The sequence below is a fragment of the Tupaia chinensis genome, unplaced genomic scaffold, assembly GCF_000334495.1.
Source record: "Tupaia chinensis unplaced genomic scaffold, TupChi_1.0 Scaffold143624_1, whole genome shotgun sequence".
NCBI classification, from domain to species: Eukaryota; Metazoa; Chordata; class Mammalia; order Scandentia; family Tupaiidae; genus Tupaia; species Tupaia belangeri.
In genome coordinates this window covers 49072-50689 of record NW_006203472.1, presented here as the reverse complement: position 1 = coordinate 50689, position 1618 = coordinate 49072, and the positions used below count along the sequence as shown (strand labels likewise).

Here is a 1618-nt window from a genome sequence, read left to right as displayed (position 1 = left end):
CCCCCCCCAGCCACTACCGGCTCCCGGGTGTGTGTCGGTGCTCAGGGCTGCAGGGTGCAGAGCAGCCCGGATCACCTCGGCTCTCGGCTGTGGCCTCTCCCTCCCGCAGTGTTCTCCTGCCCCGCTGACAAGGTGTACCAGCCCTGCGGCCCAACCAGCCCCGCCTACTGCTACGGGAACGACAGTGCCAGCCTCGTGTGCGTGCCCTCCCCTCCCTCCTGGACCCACCTGCGGGGCATCCCTGGCACCCCCCACCTCACTATCTCAGGCCGGGGTTCTCCCTGCCCTGTGGCGGGTGCCCAGCCAACCCCCCACTCCCTCGTAGGTCTCTTGAGGAGGCCGGGCCCATCACTGAAGGCTGCTTCTGCCCAGAAGGCACGGTGCCTTTCAGCAGCGACGTTGAGGTCTGCGTGCCGGTGGACTGTCCCAGTACGTCTTGGTGGCAACACGTGGGGCCAGGCAGGGTGGGGACGACCACGCTCCTACTCAGGACTTTGGTGGCCCTCCAGGCCTCTGGGGACCCCCTGGTGCTCCCTTGCCCTGCCTTTCCACCGTGGCCGCCTGTCAGTGACCTGATCTCTCTCCCTGCAGGGTGCCTGGGGCCCCACGGAGAGCCGGTGGAGGTGAGTGGGCCCTGTCCCCAGGGCTCAGGAGAGGAGGCCCCAGAATTGGCCACTGTAGGGCAGGGGTGGAGCCTCTTCTCAGTGCCGGCCGCTGGGACAAGGCTTCCCACAGACCCGGGGTTCTCTTCTCAAGTTCCCACCTCGGTTAACGTGTTCACCCCTGGAACTGTGGGGGTGCTGTCCTTGAGGCTGGGCCTGGCCTCCTGTCCTACATGAGGGTGTGAGCTGGAGAGGAGGGGCTGGGGACTCCCAACACCCCTCCACAGCCGGTCTCCTGGCCCCTTTGGGCTGGAAGCGCCTCATCCCCAGCCTTGGGCCCCACCCAACCCTTGTGAAGCCCCTTGCCCAGGTTTCCCTGGGGCCCTCTCGCAGGCTCAGGCCTCCGGGGCCAGCCGCTCCCGTCCCTGCCCTGCTGAGGGACGGCTGGGGCTCACGTGTTCCTCCCCGCAGCCGGGCCACACCATCAGCGTCGACTGCCAGGAGTGTACCTGTGAGGGGAGCACTCGGACCTTGGCCTGCCGGAGAAAGGCCTGCCCGCTGCCTCCTGCCTGCCCACTGCCCGGCTTTGTGCCAGTGCCCGCGGCCCCACAGGCTGACCAGTGCTGCCCCCAGTACAGCTGCGGTAAGTCCCTTGCTCTTGCTGGGTGGGGCCACATGCTGGTTCAGGGCCAGCCCCCCAGGGCTTGGCTGCCTCGGGCTGGCTGCACGGGGACACTGGCCTACGAGGGCCCTTGGTGTTGGCACCAGGTGGGGTCTGCATCCTTCCTGCTGCAACCTCACCCGGTACCCTCTTCTCGTGTGTGTGGGAAGGGTGGAGGCTCCTCCGCTCAGGCTGAACCTCTCCCCCCGGGGCCCAGGGGTGGCCAGCACTCCTCGGGACCCTGGAGATGGGCAGCTGGGAGTGGGAGCAGACTGGCATGCAGAGCCCCTGACCCCTGCCCCCCTCCCCAGCTTGCAACGTCAGCTACTGCCCCAAGCCTGTGGGCTGTCCCAGC

General features: G+C 68.2%; 1 protein-coding gene across 1 annotated transcript in view; it reads left to right on the top strand.

The window, feature by feature from the left end:
• MUC5AC (mucin 5AC, oligomeric mucus/gel-forming) overlaps window positions 1-1618 on the top strand; it is a 40425-nt gene that overhangs the window by 31592 nt on the left and 7215 nt on the right. Inside the window, 5 exon segments of the mRNA XM_027766681.1 lie at window positions 110-197; window positions 326-429; window positions 592-623; window positions 1074-1245; window positions 1575-1610. Coding sequence (XP_027622482.1) covers window positions 110-197; window positions 326-429; window positions 592-623; window positions 1074-1245; window positions 1575-1610 — 432 coding nt within the window.